The following is a 20,537-nucleotide window of genomic DNA, read 5'->3' as shown; positions in this document are numbered from 1 at the left end:
AACAGACCTCTTCTTACTCTTACAAGGAATCCAAGGTAGTCAGCATGCTATGCTTCTAATACATGTCCTACTAGAGAGCAAGCCAGTGTCATGCTGGACTCCTGCTGAATATGCCAGGACTTGTAATAACCATTGCTTCATACACACAATCCATACACATATTTGCTTGTTTATTCCTTTGTGTATGCAGAGCCTTTCTATGTAGCCCAGGCTCTCTTTGGACTCAAAAACCTCCTGTGTTAGTCTCCTGAATCTTGGGACTGAGAGTTGTACCATACTAAGCCTTGCTCTATATTGAATCGATAGTGTCTTTGTTTCTGTGTTTTATTCCTGAAGAACAGCTGGAAAGCTCTGGCTTGTTTAAAGATTGTGCAGATTTGGTTCAGTTGTAAATAATTCAGTATCAAAATGACCTCTCAGGCCGGGCAGGAGAGGTACACACCTTTAATCATAGCACTAGAGAGGTAAAGACAGATGGATCTCTGTGAATTCGAGGCCAGTCTGGTCTATGTAGCAAGTTCTGAGCTAGATAGGGCTACACAGTAAGACCCTGTTTCAACAAAACAAAAACCTTTCTCTGTGGTCTTGGCTTATACTTCATGGCAAGAATTAAAGGGGAGCCAAGCACATGCCCTTAAATCCCAGCACTTGGGAGGCAAAAGGAGGTAGATTTCCTGAGTTTGAGAATAGCCAAGGGCTATATAATGAGACCCCATCTCAGAAAACAAATTTTAAAAAAGAGCTGAGCATGGCTGAATGTGCCTGTAATCCCAGCACTTGGGAGGTGGAGGAAGTTCACAAGCTCAAGGTCCTTCTTAGCAAAGTAATGAGTTGAGATGAGCTTGAACTATAGAGATCTTGTCTCAAAACAAAATGAAAACAAGAGGGGACTTCTGCTTTAGCTTACAAAGGTTTTTAAATTTTCATTGCTTTTACAGACGGATTTGGGTGGTTGGTGGTAGTACATGCCTTTAATCCCAGCACTCAGAAGACAGAAGTAAGCAGCTCTCTATGAATTGGAAGCCAGCCTGGTTTAAATAGTGAGCTCGAAGATAGCCAGGGCCCTGTGTTGAAAAAACAAACCAAAAAAAAAAAAAAAAGAATGAAAATGGTATAGTGTATATCTGTGTGTTGCAAGAATTGGCCTCGAGTACTTTTTCTTCTTCTTTATCCCTTAGGATGGGGAAGATGAAGCAAGTGATGGACAAAAGGACCAAGATAATGATGAAAGTGATGACAGCTCTGATTAGATCCCGGGACACAACTGCCCCTTCCTCATCGCTGGCAGCTTCTTACCCTTTTCTCTTTGGGGTTTGAAGTTTGATCTCTGCCTTTCCAACCATAGCATCCTGTTTTTCCTTAAGCAGTTTTTATTTAATTAACCAGTGGATTTCACAGATTGTCCAGCATCCAGGTCTCTGGCTCAAGATTCCAGTGTGTAGCATCCATCAGTGGTTTGGATAAATGTGGCCATGCTGCTTCTGCAGAGTAAATCCGTAAATGCTCTGGCTGACCTTTGGGGGCTAGTTTCGAAACTTGATTTATTTTAAAATTTAGTCTTATGATAACTTTGTAAATAAAATCTGAGTTTTGCGCCAGATACCTAATTCCTCACTTTAGATGTATCTCATTATTCAAGCATTAGGTGAGACTGAGTGAGCTTTGTACAATCATACCAGTGCCCTTAAAGCATTGTTTCCTTCCTGGGGGAATGACTTGACCTCGGTGTTAAGGACCAAAAAAGTCAAAAAGAACATTTTAACTACCTTTTAATTGGATTTTTGTTGGGTTTTTGTTTTGTTTTGTGACAGGGTCTCTCTATTGTGGTATTTGCTCTGTTGACCAGGAGGGTCTTGAACACGACTTTTGAATTTTTAAACATTTATTTTTGTATGTGTGTGTGGGACGTATGTGCTGTGGTGCACATGTGGAGATCAAAGGAAAAATGGTGGAAGTAGGTTCTCTCTTTCCACCATATGGGTTCCAGGGATCAAAATTCCAGACTTTTACCTGCTTAGCCACTTCATCAACTTGCTTTTAAATTTTTTTGGTTATTAGTATAAAACAAAGGAAGAAAAGACATCATCAAACATCTGCTGACACTGTATTATATATAGTATTTATTTCCACATTATTCTGAATTATGCCTAGAATCTAGTTGTAAGAATCATACAAAATAATTATAGTTTATTAGAAATAGAACATCTGGAGCTAAAATAGGGGATTCTCCTGTCTTCCGCCAGAAAGCCCAGTCTCAAAGCTGCTGTCAAGCTCTTCCTTGCCATGCTATTAAGATTGTTTAATATTTGTTATATTGTTACTCATATTGGTATTAAAGTTATGTTTTGTTGTTGACATTTGTTTGAAGAGGAAAAGCTTTTTTTTAAAATTAGTCCTTAACCCACATACAGATTTCTGACCCCTTCATCCTCTGGTACCCAGACATCCAACCATATATGTCTTTTCTTCACATCCCTTTTCTTTGCCAGCTCATCACTGGCATTGGCATTTGAGTGTGTTCACACTAGGCTGGCTTGTCTATATGATAGTTTAATCACTGTCACATGTGTGTCGTTAGGCTGACTTTTGAATGGCCATTCAGCTTTGTAGTGGAAATGTTCTTCCTTGCTCAGTGTCATTGGTTGGTCCTGTTTCTGAAGAGAAAGGGAGGATGGGAGCTTGTCACAGTGTGACTGAAAGGCAAAATATCTGGCGTGGTGTTACAGTTCATGTAGACAGGTCTTCGTAAGCTTTGGGTACATACCAGAGAGCATGGTATGGAGCACCGGGGCCTGATGGGGACCCTTTACTTGGAGTGCTGCAAGGCAAAGGTGCACTTCTTGTATGTCGCATACAGCAGGAGAATGGAGCGTAGCATCTGTTTGCACATAGTCACTGTCATCTGAATCTGAGGCTCCTTGAGTCCAGTGGGCCACTGGTGTTCCCTGCTGATAATTTTGCAGAAGGCTGACTTGTCTGAGACTCTGAAGGTTCCAGTCCACTTGGGTGGCTGGGCTGTGATGACCCTACCGAAAACAGAATCTACTCCATTGAGGCGGACTGGCTGGGGCTTCCTCACCAGTCCTTTCTTGTTATTCACTGCTCGGAGCTCTGATGTGTGACAGGGTAACTTGGGGCTCTCTCCAGGTGCCACAAGTGGGCTGTCTAGGACAAGAGTGACTTCTTGAAAGCACAACTGCACTTCAAGGTCAGAAGGGGTGTGTGGGAAGCAAGGAGAGGCTCTAAAAGGGTGTTTGGAGCAAGGGGTAGGTGTTGTGTGCCGAAGCCATTGGAAGCTCTCATCCAGTGGGGTCCATGGTGACCAGAGCTGGTATCCTGCCATTGATAGTCCTAAAGGAAAGGAATCAGACATGGAATTTCCCTGCTGTGCTTTGAGGGAGGGGAGAGGCGTGGCTGTGTAAATTCACATCTGTCTCATTTCTTACTTAAACTTAGTGGTTTCCACTGAACCGATGATACTGGTACGTGACAGGGGTCAATAGTTCTGTAAAGAGTAACAGATACTAAATGTGACAACTGCTGCACATACTGAAAACTTCCCCTGTAAGAAAGTTCACCCATTCTACAGATGATACGTATTTGTCTGAATGGAGTAGCTCAGTCAGTGCCTTTGGTGGGCACAAGTGGCTAGGCTTCATGATGAGACATTATTTTAATGGCAAGAAACTCAACCCATGTCTTAGAAGCGTTTGTAATTGGTACTTCTTCAGAGCTCTCAAAGTATAACCCTTGAACTAGCAGTTTTAACTTCATTATGTATTTGGTAGAAATGCAAGCTCTTGGGGTCCCATCTCAGACCTACTTAATTAGAAATGTGGGGTGGGACCCTGAAGTTTACATGTATGCAAACCCTCCAAATATTCTGTTGCACTTTGCAGTTTGCAGACTACCTACAGTGTGGCTTTTAAGCAACCTCCAATTTTCACTTTTCTTTCTGGAGACATCCAGGAAAAACACAGTACCTGGCTTGGTGACTTATGCCTATTATAATTTTGGAAGGAAGAGGTAGAAAATAGGAGGTAGGAGGATCATTACAAGTTGGAGGCCAGACTTTTACATAGTTCCAAGCCAGCCAGAGCTACATACATAGTGACAGATGGCTCAACAGTTCAGAGTACTTGCCACTATTTCAGGGGACCTGAATTTGGTTCCCAGCTCCCATGTCAGGCATCTTAAGAGCTGCCTGTAACTATAGATCCAGGGGATCCAACAGATGGATCTTCTATGTTCTACCAGAAACTGAACACACAAATAAACACATAATAAAAAATAAAAAATAAAACTCTGGCTGGAGAGATGGCTCATCGGTTAAGAGCAATGACTGCTCTTCCAGAGGTCCTGAGTTCAATTCCCAGCACCCACATGGTGGCTCACAGCCATCAATAATGAGATCTGGTGCCCTCGTGATTCCAGGACAGCCAAGGCAACATAAGCAGATCCAGGCTTTAAAAAAAAAAAAAAGACTTAGCAAAGAACCCAACCCCAAAACAAAAATTTTGCTGGGACAGTCTCTTGGCCCTAAAAGCATTCTGATCAAGAGAACATTGCAGAGTACGGGGTGATTTACAAAGCACCTTGGAAGAGGTACATTCTATGAAGGAGAGTTTTCAGAGGCCAGCCTTAAAATTTGTTCATTTTCCCCCATATATATAGGCACATACATTTTCATGTGTAAGATACCCACAGGATAATACCTTGAATTGTCTTTAAGTGTTGGGTGGGTATTAACACAAAATTTACTTCAATTCTACATCCAAAGTGACAGTGTCTCCTAAATTCAAGAGAAACTATCATTTTTTAGCACCTTCCTCTTACTTGGAGGGTCTTTACAGGTCCCTTTTCTGTATAAATCCTATGTAATGATCCATTGCATCACTGGGGTCCTGCAGATAGGTCCTTTTTGTTTCCAGACAGTCTAAGTCTTTGTCCCTTCCTCTTTCTGCCACAAAAGACAACAGCAACACATCTTGTTCAGTAGTTACCATCACCAAAGGGCTGACACCTCTACAGTTCATTAAAAACAAAACTGCTGGGGCTGGAGAGATGGCTCAGAGGTTAGGAGCACTGATGGCTCTTCCAGAGGTCGTGAGTTCAATTCCCAGCAACCACATGGTGGCTCAAAGCCATCTGCAATGAGATCAGGTGCCCTTTTCTGGTGTGCAGATATACATGGAAGCAGAATGTTGTATACATAATAAATAAAATATTTAAAAAAAACTGTTAACATTATAAGTGTCCTTTGAAGTGATTAGGACAAAGTTAATTTGCTGATTTCCTCCAATTGATAGACGGTTCTCACGTCTATGCAGTGCCTTTGCAAGTTGCAAATATCTGAGCTGCATTAGGATGAGAAACTGACACCAAAGGACATATCTATTCCAAACTGCCTACGACAGGTGGCTAGTGTTGAATATCTTGGATTTAAGAGCATTTAGCCAATGCTTGTCATCTTAGCGCTTGAGAGGCTGAAGCAGTAAGATTGCTATGAATTAACAGATTTGTCTGAAAAAAAAAATCCAAGAGGGGCTTCTGGTATATATTAAATAAAATGGATCCATTTCTAGACCCCTCTCCTAAAAATAAAAATACAGGCAAAGGAAAAAGAGCTTCATCAAATCTCCAGCCTAAACCAAAGGAGATGAAAGGGCCTTGGACTCCAGGTCTTTACATTCCTTCTCATAAGGTTTAAATAAAAATGGTTCTGCCCCGGTTCCCGGCATAACAGGGAGTAACTTTAATCAATTGCGGGAGTGGGTATGAACCTGAGGAGTCTAAACAAGCTGCTGTACTAGCTCCACATAGGAAACACCTGGTGCCCCTGTCCAAAAGGCTTCCTTTTTATAGGCGTCTTCCTTCTAAGGAACCCGGATCCTCGATTTCCCCACCTGGGAAAGGGGAAGGTAGCGCCAAAGTGCAGCTGAAGTCCTCGTGAACCGTGAAAAGATCCCGAGCAACTGAAGTGCTAGAACAGGCTTGTCTCCCTGGAAGTCCCTCCCCCGGGGCGGGAGCCACACGTCCCTGCCCAAAGCCAGGGCAGCGATGGGAGCCCGGTCCCGGACCCACCATCACCATCCGGGACGGGAGCTCACCTACTGAACTCCACACGAATTGCACGCTCCAGAGCAGTGGCTGCATCTTTTCTCCACCTGGCGCCTGGCAACCGCCTTTGTGACTCAGGCCTACGGGGGCGGGGCAAGGGACTGGAGGCATCCTGGAGCCATCAGATGCAGGACAGCTCCAGTTCCGCCCCTTCAGTTCCTCCCGACCCAATTATAACTGTGCTTTTGACAAATGGACAGAGGACAAATTCCCCATGTCAAAGGCTCTGGTCAAGTAAGGACGTTCCAAGACCGGAAGTTAGTGTTAAAAGTTAGCCTTTATTCGTTATTCCCTGGCTCACACTATGCTCCAGTGTCTGGAAATTTTTATTATTGTATTGGAAGGGCTCCAGTGCAAACAGAATTATAAATGCTCACCTGTTAAGAGAAAAATACGTCTTAACTTTCTGACTGAAAACTTGTCTTCTTGAAATTCAAAATATTATTTTTAAGTTTATGTTTGTGTGGGTTTATGTGCAACATGTCTGTGCAGGAGACCTCAGTGCCAGAAGAAGGCCATCAGAAACTGGGTCCTTTGCAAGTACATAAAGTACTCTCAACACATGTTTCATCATTCCAAAAGTCAGTGCAGTGTGCAGCACGTCCACTAGCACAGATAGTGGGAAGCAGGAGTCACCCCTCCCCCAATTATTTCAGTCTCTCATAGTGTGCAAGTGCCTGGAGGCGGGATGGAACAGATGAATTAACAACTCACCTGCTCTTTTCTTAAACACAAAATTAGCCTTGCGGTTCCCTGACTGCAGAACTCATTGTTTAACAAAATAAATAAATAAATAAATAAAATAAAATTGTTGGACAAGCTGGCATTTTGGTACAGGCTTGTAATATCAGCACTCATGAGACTAAGACAGGAAGCCTGGCCTGAGTGTAAGACCAGCTGGAATACACAAAGCAGGACACAATGGGAAGAACACTTTAACCATAAAGATGCATTTTAAGGTAATGTTTGCTGAGACCCAGGGACTCAAGGATTGGTGTCAGGCAGAGATTCTGGGTTTGAAAGACCTACAGAATCTCGAGGCGTTTGTCCAGTACCCACTGTGTATACATGTACTTCCCGTTACAGAAGGGATAAACAAAAAAGATTTTGGATGGGAATCAGAAACCAGAGAGCAGAGAATGATGACACTTGGAAAAGAGGGAAGTACTTTTAAACAACTTTTTCTCAGTCTGTTTTTATCTTCCTTCTGATTAAGGGACACCTGCTAGGGGCTGGAGAGATGGCTCAGAGGTTATGAATACTGACTGCTCTTCCAGAGGACCTAGGTTCAATACCCAGTACCCACACAGCAGCTCACAACTGTCTGTAACTCCAGTTCCAGGGGACCTGACACTCACACACATGCAGGCAAAACACCAATGCACTTGGGAGGCAGAAGCAGGTGGATCTCTATGAGTTCAAGGCCAACCTGGTCTACAGAGTTGAGTTCCAGGACTGGCTCCAAAGCTACAGAGAAACCCTGTCTTGAGAAACCATACACACACACACACACACACACACACACACACACACACACACACACACAGAGAGAGAGAGAGAGAGAGAGAGAGAGAGAGAGAGAGAGGGAGGGAGGGGAGAGAGAGAAAACTGCTATTTAAAAGGCAAATGAAGTGTTGTTACTGCACAGTATTGTTCTTTTAAATATGAAAGCGAAGATAGGATGTTTAGAATTGTTGGATAAAGAGGGATTCATACTGTTATGACAATCTGTACACAATCCTCTGTGTAGTCTGCCCAGATCTAAGGGACATGTTCTGAGAGGTACCATTTGCTATTATCTCCAACTGGTAACCAGTAAAATCAGAGTCTCCTTATATTAATCAATTGCAGTGAAATACCTGAGCCAGCCTTCTTACTTCTTAGGAAGAAGGAAACACACACACACACACACACACACACACTCACACCCCACAAAACACTGGCCCTGGCAAATAGCAAGAGCATGTGTGAGGAGAAAGAAATTATCACATAGGACATAAGAAGCAGAAGGAACTGGGCTGGGCTAGGTTGAGGCTTTTGTAACATCTGGCTCTGGAGAATCCACTCCAGGAACTGGCATTCTAGGACTGGCATTCCCACCTCAAGATGCTGCCTCCAAGACATGCATAGGTAGAAATTTAAAATTATATTTTGGTGCCAGGTAGTCATGGTGCATGCCTTTAATCCAAGCACTTGGGAGGCAGAGGAAGAGTTCAAGGCTGGCCTGATCTACAGAGTGAATACCAGGACACCCAAGACTACACATGGAAGCCATGATAAATAAAAATTTATATTGTATTTTTCTTTACAGTGTAGCATGCTCTTTCATATCGACATGTATCTAATGGGCATTTAAATACTGCTTACTAAGACAGTGCCATGGGTTAGCAAAACCATTGTTTGGCTTCACATCAATTATTGAAAACATTACCTCAAAGTCCATGCTTATGGTTAAAGTGTTTTTCCCATTGTGTCTTGATGTGTATTTCAGCTGGCCTTACACTCAGGACAGGCCTTCTGTCTGAGTCTCTTTGAGTGCTGAGATTACAAGCATGCACCACAATGACCAGTTCATTCAATGATATTTTTCTTATTTATTTTTATTTTATGTGCATTGGGGTTTTGCCATGGGTGTCAGGTCCCCTAGAACTAGAAATACTGACAGTTGTGAGCCACCAGGTGGGTGGTGGGAATTGAACCCGGGTCCTCTGGAGTGCTCTTAATCACTCAGCCATCTCTCCAGGCTCAACAATTAGGTGAAAAAAAAAGGTTTGAGATTGTTTTACACTCATTTTGGGGAGGCAGAATAGAGACAGGGTTTCTCTGTGTAGCTGTGGCTGTTCTGGAATTCACCCTGTAGACCAGGCTGGCCTTGAACTCATTCTTGAAAGGGGTAAACTAAACTCAAAGGCTTCGCTTCTAATAATTTAGAAATAAAGGGACCAGACCCTCACTCAGCCCCTGCTTTAGCAGCCATGACAGGCTACAGAAAAGACACATAGTCCTCTGACACAAGGAAACTCCAGATCCTCTGGTCTCCGGGAACCTAGAGCCAAAACTGAACACACAGAAACTCCAGACACCATCCCCTCCCCAGCCTCCTGGATACTTGGTTCCTGGAAACTGTTTGGCCAAAAGAGAAATTCTAGTGGAAACCAAAACCTCTCCTGTAGTCTCCAGGATACAGTTCTGAAAACTATTAGTATCTATGAACAACAGGTCACCTGCAAGTAACAAGACAAAGCCATAGAAACTACAGAATGTTCCCTCTCAGCACTGACCAATGAGAATAATTGGTACACAGGCATTTCATGCCAAAATATGACTTTGAGAAATTCTAATTGTTCCCAAATGTCAACCAATCAGAAACTAAGCGGTACCTACTGATGTAATCCTGTAATTTTTGTCTTTAAAACATAGCAGTAGAACTTCGCTCCCTCTGGGGACTACTGACTGCATCGGCTAGCCAGACTGGGTCCCTGTCATGGTTGGATAAACAATTAAAACCTTGCTTTTGCAGTTTGGTGCGTCTGTCTTCCTGGTGGTCTCTGGGAATCTTTGCGATTTGGGCACAACAATTCTGCCTCTGCCTTTCCAGTGTCGGGATTAAAGGCCTGCACCACCACCCTGCTTGTTTTCAGCGCTTGATACAATTGCATTAGCTTACACTGTGAGTAACTACAGCTGCGGGTCCATCACTGGGTATTAGCATTAAAAATATATTTTGCCCATTTGGTAACGTGAGGTAGCCTATCATACTGGGGTGCTGAAAGACACTTTAATTATGGAGATTCAGAGTCCATGGGATGTCTCAGCGAATAAAGGCACCTGCCACCAAGCCTCATGATATGAGTTTCACCCCACAAGGTGGAAGGTGTGGAATCCACTCCTCCAAGTTGTCCTAGGATTTCTAACCGAGTGACGTGTCACGTGGACGCCCACACACATACATCCACACGTACAAGAAATATGAATAACTTTAAAAAAGAAAACAAGAAGTCTGGGCGTTGGTGGCGCACGCCTTTAATCCCAGCACTCGGGAGGCAGAGGCAGGAGGATCTCTGTGAGTTAGAGGCCAGCCTGGTCTACAGAGCGAGTGCCAGGATAGGCTCCAAAGCTACACAGAGAAACCGTGTCTCCAGAAACAAAAACAAAAACAAAAAAAGGAAACGAGAATGAACTGTAGGGAAGGCTGTAGTCAGCCCCTAAGTAGCGTGGCTACAGCTTCCCCTACAACGAACAGAGTTGTGACCCAAGTATGAAAAGCCCTTTTTTTTTTTTTTTTAAAGGAGATTCGCTAGGCGTAGTGGGCACGCCTTTAATGCCAAGCACTCCGGAGGCGGAGGCGGAGGCGGAGGCTCAGGCTCCAGCAGGGTTCGAGACCAGCCTGGTCTACAGAGTGAGCTACAGGACAGCCAGAGCTACACAGAAAAAGGTCCTCTCGGAAAACCAACAAACCGGGGCTCGTGGGCTGGGCCCACGTCTGCTGACAAGGCGTCAAGAGAGCCCTGAGCAACCCAGGGCCGAGGCAGGGGCGTGTGGGCGCCCTGGAAGGACTAGGACCGCTAGTGATGGGCGTGGACGTGCGGCCGGGATACTTGTCGGTCTCCGCCTCACGAGGGTTTCTCCTTCTCCCCGGTGTGGAAACCGGGCAAGAGCGCAGGCAGGGCGAAGGGCGTTACTCTGCGCACGCGCGCCACTCGGGCCGGCTTTCTGGAGCTGGGAACACTCGCGTCCGGGATGGCGGCGCAGGCGCACTGGCGGCCTGTGGAGGTCGCGGCGCCTGCGCAGTCACTTTTCCTCAGGCGGCCGCCATGGCTGGACAAGAGGATCCGGTGCAGCGGGAGATCCACCAGGACTGGGCGAATCGAGAGTACATTGAGATCATCACCAGCAGCATCAAGAAAATCTCGGACTTTCTCAACTCTTTCGGTCAGCGGGCGAGCAGGGGAGGCTGGGAGGAGGGAGGCGTCGGTCGGAGGCGGCGGGCGGCGCCGAGGAGAGGCGCGCCAGTCCCGGCTGCTGCCTTCCTCTTCCGCGCCCCGCTGGCCGCAGTCCTCTCACCCCGAGCTTCGCTAGGCGGTCTCCGTGGGTCTTCCCTGCCCATTGCCAGGCCCCGCTTGCGCGCGTCAGCACGCCCACTGCCCAGCCTCCCAGCCCCATCCATCAGCGTCCTGGTCTGCGCTGCGCCTCTTCGCCAGTCTGCACTTGGCCGGCAGTGCGCAGCCCTGTCACAGTCCCGGTTACAGTTAGAGACTCCTGATAGTTCCCCATCTCCTTCAGGATCAAGTCCGAAAACCCTTAGTGTCGTCCCTTCTACAGCTCCTCCTGCTCGACCATCTCTCCCTCCCCCCTCCGCGCGCGCCGTTCATTCCTCCCCGGCTCCCTTTGGTGCTGGTGCAGAGGGCGGGCTGGGGGTCCTCTCCGGCCTTGGAAATGCCTTTTGTAGCCCTGTATCTGCTACCACAGTTGGTAGGTGTTCTGGATGCTTCTGTCTGGCTCCTCAGATCTACAGGGCAGAGATACTTTCAGCAGAGTCTACTTTTCCCCCAAATCATTCCTAGGTGTGGCCGACTGGTGACAGCCTTCATTTCTTTCTGAGTTTTGTTCCTAGCCTTCTGGACAGAAAACCTGTCACAGACGCCTCATGTTCTCGGGAAGTCTTCCTTCAGAGACTCTCTTACACAACGCGCAGATGGCACCTAGTGATCGTTTTCAGCTGGGACACTTTGGTTCTACCAATTAGCAATTTTCAGCTTTTTAGACTAAATGGGAGAGAGCGCTGAATTTTGAAAAAAAAAATAAAATGAATCGATTGTTTTGTAGCTAGAGAACTGATGAGGCCGAAGTAGTATGAAGGAAGTGACTGACCAACAGCTTGTGGGGTACAGCTCAGAGGTAGAGGCAGGCGGACCTGTGTGAGTTCGAGGCCAGCCTGGTTTGCAGAGTGAGTTCCAGGACAGGCTCCAGCAATACAGAGAAACCCTGTCTCAAAAAACCAAAAAAACTCAGAAAACCAAAAACTGCCTGGTAGTGACTCCAGGCATTGGGTCCTTAGTATCTTCAGGAAGGATAACAGCCATATAGGCCATTTCTTGTCACTCCTGAAAAATTGGAATCCCCAATCTATGTTGCTGCAGAAGCTCTAAATCAAATTTGTTCTCTATAAGGTGTGGTTATTGACATTTGATGCAGACATCTCATCAGAGATTTCCTTGCTTATAAAGCAGGAAAAGGGACGTTTCTTGTTTGCAGATCTCAAACTCTTCACTCCTAAGACTCCCCCAAAGAACTAAAACCTGATTTCAAAAACAAGTCAAGAGCCAGGTGTATTGGCACTCACTATAATCCCAGAACTCAGAAGGCTGAGATAGGATTTCCAGCCTGGACTACATAGTGAGTTCCAATTTAGCCTGAAATATGTAAGGAAAGCTTTCTGGAAATAGAACAGGTAGAACCCCTCCACATACACTCTTCAACACCCTGAGGGTGGGGGAGACAGAAACAAAAAATGATCAAAAACCCAAGAGACAATTTGAGATAAAGTTAACATGAGTTTTTGTTGTGCTAAAGGCATATATGAAATAGTCTAGAGAGGAAAGTCAAGTGTAGTGGAGCATTTCAGTAATCCCAGTGCTTGGGAAGTAACAGGATTGTAGGCCAGCCCAGGCTACCTAGGGAAGTTCCTACCTAAAAAATAAATTTAAAGAGGGAATTGTCTGTTAGTATTGTCGGCAGTGATGCTGTGGACATACTAGCAAGCCCCCTGATAAGACCTGGCACTTTCAGGAAGTGGTGACAAAGTGTACTTAAGTGCAGGGTCCCGAGTTAATCCAGTTGCTGAATGCTTTCCTATTATTTTTGTTACAAATAGTGAATGCTGTGTGTAACCTAGGGCCTTAAGCGTGTGATGTGGAACTCTACCCTTGCCAGCCTATGAACCAAATTCATGTTTATCTTCATGAGTATTCCAGAGCCTGTGCCTGGAGTTGGACGTTTTGTCTTTCTCAACAGTGTTGATCCATGTAGGCCAGTTCCAGAGTATCATTTGGGGTTCTGATTGATTTACCAGATTGACAGACCAGCACAGCTGTCCCTGCATCTCTCCTCCCATCATTTCTGTGTATCTCTTCTCATGGGAAATACAACTGTCAGGGTTACTACTTACTTGCTTTTGAGCTTCCAAACACCATACTAAATGGAAATCTGGGCCTATTGGATGGTTGTGACAGAAGTGGTAGAATTGAGATGGTGAAATGGCTCAGTGGGTTCCTTAACTGAGGGTGTTAAGCCTGATGACCTTAGTTCAGTATCCAGGATCTACATCGTTGAAGGAAAGAACCACTCCCAAAAGTTATGCTTTGATCTTGGCATATATATATACACACACACACAAACACATAAAATAAATTTTTGTAAAGTGGCAGTATTTCTAGGAAAAGTGAGGTTGCTAGGGTAGGCGTGGGTAAGCTAACCCTGGGAACTAGAGGAGGCAGATGGTGAGGTTTAAAAAGAAGGGGCCAGCAGGCATTGTGTTGCACATACGTAATCCTAGCAATCAGGAAGTGGAGGCCAGAGGATCAGAAGTTCAAGGTCATCTTCAGCTACATGGTGAGGTGTATAGGCCATGACTGACTACCTGAGACAAAAGGGGGGGGGGATTAAAAAAGGAAGGAGAACCAAACATGGTGGTGGTACACTCCTCTGCTTCTAGCACTTGGGAGGCAGAATCGAGAGGAGTGCTGTAAATTCCAGGTAATGAGCTTCTGGCTAGTGAAGTTTACTACATAGAAAAACCTTGTCTCTGCAGAAAAAAATAACACAAAACTTTGGAGACACACAGAGCTAAGTGATAATGTTTTCAGTTAAGGCCCAAGACTCAGTCACTACCAAAGGAGAAAGGGAAATGACCAGTCATTTGGCCCAACAGTGGGTTCCAGGGATGGGGAAGCAGAATGGGGAATGTGAATAGTGAGTATAAAGTTTCCCTTGGAGACAGTGAGATCACTGAAATGGTAATGGTTTCACAACTCTGCAAGTGAGCTGGTGGCCGTGACGGTGTACTTTATGCAGTGTGAGTTACATGGCAGGGAAACTTAAGTTTGAAAAACTATCATGAAGAGTAGGAATGAGAATGGGTGAGTAAGAAAGAATGCATGGAGACCAAAAGGAAAACATACAAAGAATTGGAGAGATTGGGTGGTGAGCAAATACTGAGGAGAAAGAACAAACCGTGGCACCAGTAGTCCCCTGGAAACCTGTACTTTATCACACCCTCCCTTGTTTGTGGTATTAATACAGAAGTACCAGAAATAAACATCCTTCTTTTACACACCACACACCTTTTTTCGTGTGTGTGTGTGTGTTTGTTTGTGTGTTTGTGGGTGCCACATGCACAAGAGAATCATCATTGCTCTGCCACCTTACTTATTTAACTGTTTATCCAACATGGGTAGAGTGACAGCCAGAGACCCAAGTATATGAGTAACTTAAGAATGAGAAGTTCATCCTTAAGAATTTGAATACATTCAGATAAAGGAAGAATGTGTTTTTCTGGTAAGACCACTCAGTGGCAACTTTCTAGCCAAGTTTTGGTGAAGAAGAATGGTGGTTAGATGGGCAAGATGATGATGACAGTCGAGCTGGATCAGAGTGTAGAAAGATTTGTCGAAGTGAATGCTTAAGTGCTTTTGCAGAGCCAGCCAGTGAGAGAAGGAAGGAAAGTTGTTAGCTCGCTGTTGAATCATCATGTGGGAGACTGTTCAGAGCCATCACAGCTATTTTAGTCCTAAAAAATAAAAGTTATTGAGATAGGAACATGGGTTGGAAGAGGTAGTAGGAAGTGGCCATCACATTTGCCTCCTTTCTCCTATGTTAAGGACTGTTGAGAAGAAAAGGATCTAATTAATGGCTTCAGATAGAGGAGCCAGCAGAGAAAAGGGTATTTTGGGGGAGCCTTGGTTGCATTCTGGGTGAGGTAGTGAAAAGGGAAGGGGAAAAGCCAGAGGAAACACTCAAGGCTGCTTTTCACAGATGGAATCTTGGTTCCTTTATGTGCTTGATGCTGATTGAATTTTCTCTAGTTCAAAAAGGCCTCTTTTTTTTGGTATTTGGATATTGTTGAAGCACAGTGTCTTTCAGAGGTAGGAACTGCATAGCTTCCAAGAGTGCAGAAGAAGAGACACTGTCTTTCAATTGCTTTGACAAAACACCATGATCAAAGCAACTTATAAAAGAAAGCATTTAATTTTGAGTTCACTTGGGACTCATGGTTCCAACGGATGAGAAGTCCATGACCATTATGGTGGGGAACATGGTGGCAGGCAGGCATGGCACTGGAGCATTTGATCCACAAGCACAAGGCAGAGCGAGAGGAGAGAGTGGGCAAACAAAGCTCACCCCCAGTCACACCTCTCCTCCAATGAGGCCATACCTCCTAATCCTTCCCGAACAGTTCCATCAACTGGGGACCAAGAATTCAAATATATGAGCCTATGGGGGCCATTCCCATTCAAACCACCACATTCTACTCCCTGACCCTCATCGACTTGTGGCCATTTCATAATGCAAAAATTCATTTAGTCTAACTTTAAAAATCTCCATAGCCAGACTGGAGAGATGGCTCAGCAGTTAAGAAGACTGACTGTTCTTCTAGAGGACCTGGGTTCAGTTCCCAGTACCCACATGGCAGCTCACAACTGTCTCTAACTCCAAGATCTGACACTCTCATCACAGACATACATGAAGGCAAAATACCAGTACGGATGAAATAAAAGTAAATTATTTTTTAGAAATCTCCATAGTCAGTGATGTGTAATGGCACATGCCTTTAATCCTAACACTCAAGAGGCAGAAGCAGGCAGGTCTCTGTGAATTTGGGGCCAGCCTGGTCTGTGTATAGAGTTCCAGGACAACCATGCCCGCATAGGTAGCCCATGTCTCAAAGAAAAAAAGAAATGTCTTCATAGTCTTTTACAGTCTCAGTATAGTTAAAAGTCCAAAGTCTCTTCTGAGACTCAAGGTAATCTCCTAATTGTAACCCCTATTAAAAAAAATCAAAAAGCAGATTACATCCTTCCAGCATATATTGGCACAGAATATGCATTATCATTCCAGCAGGGAGGAATAGTGGCATAGTAAGGAAATTCGGGACCAAGCAAGATGGAAACCCAGCAGGGCAAACACCAAATCCTGTATCCCTGGCATCGAAGGTCTTATATTGTTCTTCCCTTAACAGCTCTGCATGCTGCAACATACTTCTCTCTCAGACTGTTTCTCCTCCCTGTCTGCAGCTCTCTCTAGCAGATACCCCACGACTCTATCACATCCTAGGATCGCCACTGCAATCCAGGCTTCACTTTCACAACTGCACACAATGGCAGCTCTGAGCTACCACGCAAGGACTTCCTACCACACACCTGGCCTCAGCAGCTCTCCTCAATCGTGGAAGAAGATTCCATAACTCATTTTCTCATGTATCCTTTGTGATTCTATAGCCAGAACTACATGACCAATACTACCAAGTTCTGCTGCCTGTTGGGAATGGATCCTGGGCCCTACATTATTACAAACTTTGAGTTGCTGCCTCTTAGGAGCAGGAAATTCCTTACACCCTTTTCTTCCATAAGTTACAGGACTAGCTTGGTAGTTGCAGGACTAGCTTGGTAGAGTCTTGCCCTGAGAGTATTTATTCCCTTTATTCCATTTCTCATCAGGCTTCTTACCTCTTTCAGCACAAGCCTTGGCTCCAACACTAAATTTCCTAATGATCTTTTTCTCCACAAACTGTGTATTTTGTATTTCCTTTTGCCCTGCTTTTTCTTTTTCATTGTAGACCTGCAGAAGAGTAATTAGTAACCACACCGCCAAGTTGCTGTTAGGCTGTCTTGTAATCTCCTCTGCCAACGAAATCAGTCCAAAACTTTTCAATTTAACCTCAAGCAGATTTTTAGGACAAGGATTAAATCAGCCACATTCTTTGCAAAAACGTCATGAGTGGTGTCTTCTACTCGAGGCACTGCTGTTTCCTTTGAAACGTCTTAAACTGGGCCTCCATAGTCTAGTGGTCATGCAGGCTCTTAGTAGGATGCTTCAGTGCATGGAGCATCAAGGACTCATTAATTCCTGCCCACGGTGTTCAGCTGCTTTTCTATCTCAAAGTCTTCCACATGCCTCCAAAAAACATCATGGTCAGGCCTGTTGCTTGATAGATAACTCATTCCCTGAGACCAACTTGTATCTTTTCTTTTTTTTTTCTTTTTGTTGTTTTTCGAGACAGGGTTTCTCTGTGTACCTTTTGGAGCCTATCCTGGCGCTCGATCTGTAGACCAGTCTGGCCTCGAACTCACAGAGATCTGCCTGCCTCTGCCTCCCGAGTGCTGGGATTAAAGGCATGTGCCACCAACGCCCGGCCAACTTGTATCTTTTCAACTGCTGTGACAAAACACCGTGACCAAGGCCACTTATGAAAGAATTTATTTTGGGGCTCACAGTTCCAGAGGTTGAGTCTGTGGCCATCATGATGGGGAGCATCCTTCCTTCCTTCCTCTTTGGACTTTCTCCCCACACCCCCACCACCACTTCCTGCCCTTGTTTTCTGCTGTATCCTCTGGCCTTTCTCCCTCACTGCTGCAGTGCTGGGTGTTGAACTTGGAGTGATCTAGGACAAGCCTCCTCAACTGTAACCCTAGCCTAAAACAACACTCAGGTTTTGAATTTTGGTCTCTTTCCATGCTATCAATGTGTGGTGTCTGCGATGCCAGGGAACAGAGGCACTCAGCTCCCACTCAGCTCGTGGGCTCAAGAAACAGCTGGTGCTCTTCAGTGATGATTCAGTGCATAGCCCTAATTTAACTTCCAGTGGGTTTATTGAGACACACCCTTCCTTAGGTTGAAGAGCTTCTGTTTGGTCCCTTCTCTTGAAACTTAAGTTTGCTGCTTGACAAATGGCCATCTGTATATCCTTTGCATATTATTTTATGTTACTGATTTAACAATTTTCCATAAATTTAGCAACTTTATTTTGGTTTTTCAATACAAGGTTTTTTGTTTTTGTTTTTGTTTTGTTTTGTTTTGTTTTTCCAAGACAGGGTTTCTCTGTGGCTTTGGAGTCTGTCCTGGATCGATACAAGGTTTCTCTGTGTAACCCTAAAACCCATTCTGTAGACCAGGCTAGCCTCAAACTCTCAGAGATCCGCCTGCCTCTGCCTCCTGAGTGCTGGGATGTGGGAGCCTGTCTTCGTGGGGCTACAGTTGGAACCAGCCGAATTGCCCCTGGTTTACCTGCGAGGGGGAATGTGGATTGAGAAAGGGCAGATAAAGACTCCAAGAGAAAGACAGAAACATGGACAGAGTCTGGAGGGCAATTCAGTGAATACCGAATACTCCAAGTTTATTCTTCACCATTCTTTTTTTTTCAAGATTTATTTATTTATTATACATACAGTGTTCTGTCTGGATATATGCCTGCAGGCCAGAAGAGGGCACCAGATCTTTTTACAGATGGTTGTGAGCCACCATGTGGTTGCTGGGAATCGAACTTAGGACCTCTGGTAGAGCAGTCATCTCTCCAGCCCTTCTTCACCATTCTTAAATACTTTAACCAAAAAGGGGAACATGGTATCATTCATACAGAACAAACCAACATTCTTCCTCAATTCTCCAAGGATTCAGTAACCACACCTTAGATTCAATTTCCCATTATCTGACCTTGAGAGTCAGGAGTAACACACCACACCTCAAACCAAGTCTGTTGTTAATTAGATAAAACACCCAAGGCCAGGATCAAACATACTACTTGTAGACATACCTTAGACCTTTAGGTCTTATGAACTCTCTGACCTTGAGCCAAGATGAAGCAGAACCATCTTTTTTGGGCCCTGACACTGGGATTAAAGGAGTGTGCTACCACCTACCGGCTAAATTTAGCAACTTTTTAAAGTTGCATAAATTTAGGTTGAGACAGGAGGATCATTGTAAGTTCAAGACCAACCTTGACTACGAGGCAAGATACAGGGTCTCCCTTGGCTCTTTGCCATTTGTGGAACTCAGTTGTTGCATAGAATCTGGGTAGTTGATCCTAAAATACGTCTTGCCATATCCCCAGTCTCCATGTGTATTTGGAAGGATAAATTTCCTCTTGAGTCCAGATGGTTTGTGTGGGTGTGGGTGTTTGGAGTGACATTAATCCTGAACATCAGTCTCCTTTTACCAGATATGTCTTGTCGATCAAGACTCGCAACACTAAATGAGAAATTGACAGCTCTTGAACGGAGAATAGAGTACATTGAAGCAAGGGTGAGTATGGTCACAAGCTACCCCAGAGGGAATGCTCATTTCTTTTTACAACAGGCTTACAGAAGGTAATGCTCTGCCTGGATTTAGGTGTCTGGGACTCTGGAGCTGCTTTGCTACTATTTCGCACTGCATAGGATCCAAAATGGGATTTTTTATTTTTATTTTTATTTTTTAAATGGCTTTAGTCCCTTTGCATTTTATCTAAATGTCAGTTTTCCCTTCACAGGTGACAAAGGGTGAGACTCTCACCTAGAGCTGTGCCACGCTGCTGCTGGGAAGTCGCTGTACAGAACACTGGCCATGTGGGAAAGGCCCAGCAGCCTTCTGCGCCTCCCCCTCTCCTTCCAGAGCAACAGGGCTTTTTCTTGTTTTTCTTTTTTCAAAAGTGGCCTTTGGGCTCTGCCGTGTGCACCTGGGATGTGATGTGGCATGAGGAAGAAGTCCAGGGCACCTCTTGGAAACAGCATTAGGCATTTCCCCTTTTCAGTAACATTGTTTGGAACTATGTGTCAATGTGTTTGAGGTGTTCAGAGGCAAAGGCCGGGACTCTGTTAAGTCCTCCCCACCTCACTCTCTTTCTCAGACTTTCCCTACAGCTCCCATGGCCTCTGCACTGATTGTGTCAACAGTCTGTCTTCTCTGCGCCTATGACAGGAGGTGGGGGCAGTCCTGGCTGAGACTCTCGTGCTCTGCAGTGTGGTTGCCAGAAAATGTTGCTAACTCGCCAATTTCTTGTTCTGGGAGGTCAAAGCCAGGCCCCCAGTTGGCTTGAAGGGATATTTTCAGGTTTTTTTTTTTTTTTTTTTTCTGTCACTTGGGGTATCCATGGCTCTCATGCTTCCCAAATAAACTCAACTTTACCTGACTGCTGTGATTGTGGTGGCACCAGGAGCTAAAGATGGCTTACTTTTCAGAGTGTGAGGTGTAGGAATGCTCTCTAATGGAAACCTGCAGATGTAGCTGTTTGATTCAAAGCTAGGCAGCTCTCCTGTCAGAGTGCTTGTGTCTGGACACTTGAACTCACTCGTCCTGGAATCATTTGGTCATTCAGCAGATACTACCAAGGATTTTTACTATAGAGGTGTGTTAGACTCCAATAAAAGATACAGTATTGAATCAGA

At 44.9% G+C, this 20,537-nt stretch overlaps 3 protein-coding genes across 9 annotated transcripts in view; 2 read left to right on the top strand and 1 right to left on the bottom strand.

Moving 5' to 3' along the window:
* The window catches only part of Fancd2 (FA complementation group D2), a 68,075-nt gene extending 66,302 nt beyond the window's left edge, over positions 1–1,773 (top strand). For all 6 annotated transcript variants that reach the window (XM_035448991.1, XM_027429110.2, XM_027429109.2 and 3 more), the window contains one exon: positions 1,179–1,773. In XM_035448991.1, the coding sequence (XP_035304882.1) occupies positions 1,179–1,250 (72 nt within the window). In that variant the 3' untranslated portion in view covers positions 1,251–1,773. The remainder of the gene's footprint in view (positions 1–1,178) is intronic.
* A 135-nt stretch (positions 1,774–1,908) lies between these two features.
* Positions 1,909–3,551, bottom strand: Fancd2os (FANCD2 opposite strand). The gene has a single exon (XM_035448992.1). It carries the CDS (start codon positions 3,371–3,373, stop codon positions 2,807–2,809), a length of 567 nt encoding a protein of 188 aa, XP_035304883.1. The 5' UTR covers positions 3,374–3,551; the 3' UTR covers positions 1,909–2,806.
* Positions 3,552–10,507: 6,956 nt separating this feature from the next.
* Brk1 (BRICK1 subunit of SCAR/WAVE actin nucleating complex) lies at positions 10,508–20,537 on the top strand. Of its 2 annotated transcripts, XM_027429115.2 has the most exons (3): positions 10,896–11,052; positions 19,334–19,416; positions 19,643–20,537. In XM_027429115.2, exons 1-3 carry the CDS (start codon positions 10,935–10,937, stop codon positions 19,667–19,669), a joined length of 228 nt encoding a protein of 75 aa, XP_027284916.1. In that variant the 5' UTR covers positions 10,896–10,934; the 3' UTR covers positions 19,670–20,537. The 2 variants fall into 2 exon arrangements, with proteins under 2 accessions (XP_027284915.1, XP_027284916.1); XM_027429114.2 differs by lacking the exons at positions 19,334–19,416; positions 19,643–20,537 and adding an exon at positions 16,413–17,463 and having other exon boundaries at positions 10,508–11,052.

This window comes from Cricetulus griseus, chromosome 8 (assembly GCF_003668045.3).
Source record: "Cricetulus griseus strain 17A/GY chromosome 8, alternate assembly CriGri-PICRH-1.0, whole genome shotgun sequence".
NCBI classification, from domain to species: Eukaryota; Metazoa; Chordata; class Mammalia; order Rodentia; family Cricetidae; genus Cricetulus; species Cricetulus griseus.
Note: the sequence above shows the minus strand (reverse complement) of the source record. Positions and strands in the feature narration are given on the sequence as shown.

Coding starts and splice junctions, on each gene's coding strand:
- Fancd2os (XM_035448992.1), bottom strand. CDS start 3,373: ATGTCTGATTCCTTTCCTTTAGGACTATCAATGGCAGGATACCAGCTC.
- Brk1 (XM_027429114.2), top strand. CDS start 10,692: ATGGGCGTGGACGTGCGGCCGGGATACTTGTCGGTCTCCGCCTCACGA. Junction 11,053..16,412: donor GGACTTTCTCAACTCTTTCG/GTCAGCGGGCGA, acceptor CCCTGTCTGCAG/CTCTCTCTAGCAGATACCCC.